Consider the following 2,404-nt stretch of genomic DNA (forward strand, 5'->3'; position numbering starts at 1 on the left):
CAGTTTATATGGATAGTTTTTATTTTTTATAATAATAAGCTGGAATAAAAACAAGCAAAAATGAAATAAAAATGTAAGAAGTAGAAGTAAAAAGTAGACTGAAAAATAATTACTCAAGTAAAGTACAGATACCCAAAAAATTCTACTTAAGTACAGGAACAACGTATTTGTACTTCGTTACTTTACAACTCTGGTTTTAACTGTGTCATCACATCACTTCCTGTTTGKGTTTTCGTTCCAGCTGCGCCGCTCCGAAGAAGACGAGGAGAAGGAGGAGGACATCGAGGTCCCGAAGGCTATGGGGGACATCTTYGAGTCCCTGGCTGGAGCCATCTACATGGACAGCAGGATGTCCCTGGAGACGGTGTGGCAGGTCTATTATCCCATGATGAGGCCGCTCATCGGTGAGGCGTTAGCGTGTGTTGGGGGTATTGGAAAGCAGCTGTCGTCGACCTTTCTGTTTCAACGCTTGTTTTTGTTTTTCCTCCAGAGAAATTCTCCGCCAACGTGCCCCGCTCTCCGGTCAGGGAGCTGCTCGAGATGGAACCAGAAACGGCCAAGTTCAGGTGAGACGGCTTGGATTTAATTATGTTAGCGAATGCTAATCTAAGTTAGCTTGTTAAGTTGGCTAACCGAGGTACAGTTAGCCTATAGCTTGGACTCTCAGGTGTGCTGCAATAACCTTTCCTCTGTTTGCAGCCCTGCGGAGCGCACGTACGACGGGAAGGTGCGCGTGACGGTGGAGGTGGTTGGGAAGGGCAAGTTCAAAGGAGTGGGCCGCAGCTACCGGATCGCTAAGTCGGCGGCGGCTCGACGAGCTCTGCGCAGCCTCAAAGCCAATCAACCTCAGGTCCAAAACAACTGAGCTGTGAGCCGCGCAGCGTTAGCACCTAGCGCAGCCCCCACGGTCGCGGCGTTCCTGCGGACGCCACAGCGGAACACGCTGAGCTCGCATCACATCGTTTTTTTTTTWTKTTTGTTTCTTTCGTTTGCGCAGACACAATCTTTCCTTTCTGCTTGGTTTGATCACGATTGCTTTGCTGTCGGTGTGCGGAAGAGCTCAGGTGCGCTGCTGCACCTGAGACCAGCCTCWTCGTAGTATTAGTCTGAACAAACTGAACCGGAGGAGGAAGAAACGCCGGTTCTGCTCGGCGTGAGACGGTTCCTGATGACCACTGCAGCCGCCGCTCCCGTCTCCGCCTCCCCGACGGCGTTCCTGATCAGATTTGCACTTATTCCGTCGGTTTTTTCCTCTTCACTTTGACACCAAATCATCTCTGTAGCAAAGTGAAGAAACATGTGAGAACTGTTAGACTCTGACGAGGCCCCGGAGTCCCGGGGCCATCCCTCCTGTCCGATAGGAACCCCAACATTCCCAGTTACTGTAGTTTCCCAGCAGCGCACTTTGTTACATGTTGTCGTAGCTTTTGTAGAAACAACCGGACGGCTTTTTATAAATGACTCTCTTCGGGCTGCCATGGAGACCATTGGAATTGAACTGAAAAAAAAAAAAAAATCAGCCAACACAGGAGGGGGTGTGGCCTGAGAACTGTTACCATGTAGGTGTGGGTGGAGTCAGATTTGTAGATGTTTCTGACGCCGAACCAAAGCTAAAACGTGTGACGGTCTGAGGCTGAATCGATTCCTTAGAAAACCAGCTTTTAATTTTATTTTATTTTATTTTAATTCCTGATAATTGTTGCTTCCTGCTTCATTTCGTCAATAAGCCCTTTTTTTTTCACATGAATACCTCAGTTAATTGCATGCGTTCTTATTCTTTTTCTTTTTGTTTGGTGCTATGTTAATATTTTTTTGTATTAAGCTTGAACTTCTYGTTTTTTTTGCACTGTAACTACGATACCTCCTTCATTTTGTTTGGTTGTATGTCGCCTCGTGACTCCGCCCTCCTCCGACGGCGTCGGGGGGGTGGGGGTCAGGTCTGCTGTTGATTTTGTTGCAGATGTGTTGGTAGGAGGGACGGGGTTTGACGGTGAGCAGAGGTACAGCGGGTTGCACTCTTCGGATCGGAGCTGGACACGATTGTGGGCGTGGCTTCTACCTCAGCTCCGTGACTGCCGGCGGCGCTCGCTGCGGCCGTGTCGCTGCGTAAAACAAAAATGTGTGCCTTCTCTGCAGGACGTCAACCTTTAATCAGCGTTTTCAGTAACAATTTTGTGGGTTTTTAAAAAAARATCTACGGTGTCCTAGAGGGCTCAGGACACACGGGTAAACAGACAGCTGCTCTGAAAGAAAATAATTTGACCTCATTTATTTGCGTTCCCGTGATCAAACAAATGGCCATGTTTCAGCAAATTTTTAAAGGAACCCATGATTAGTTGTAACATTAGACTTTATGTAATAAGCATATACCGTACTTTCCGGACCATAAGCCGCACCCCCACCC

At 47.8% G+C, this 2,404-nt stretch overlaps 1 protein-coding gene across 1 annotated transcript in view; it reads left to right on the top strand.

Annotated features, from left to right (window-relative positions):
• Positions 1–1,828, top strand: part of dicer1 (dicer 1, ribonuclease type III) — a 21,118-nt gene extending 19,290 nt beyond the window's left edge. Inside the window, exons 28-30 of the mRNA XM_014011848.1 lie at positions 242–404; positions 491–566; positions 700–1,828. Coding sequence (XP_013867302.1) covers positions 242–404; positions 491–566; positions 700–865 — 405 coding nt within the window. The 3' untranslated portion in view covers positions 866–1,828. The remainder of the gene's footprint in view (positions 1–241; positions 405–490; positions 567–699) is intronic.
• The last annotated feature ends 576 nt before the right edge of the window (positions 1,829–2,404 follow it).

The sequence above is a fragment of the Austrofundulus limnaeus genome, unplaced genomic scaffold, assembly GCF_001266775.1.
Source record: "Austrofundulus limnaeus strain Quisiro unplaced genomic scaffold, Austrofundulus_limnaeus-1.0 Scaffold85, whole genome shotgun sequence".
Taxonomy (NCBI): domain Eukaryota; kingdom Metazoa; phylum Chordata; class Actinopteri; order Cyprinodontiformes; family Rivulidae; genus Austrofundulus; species Austrofundulus limnaeus.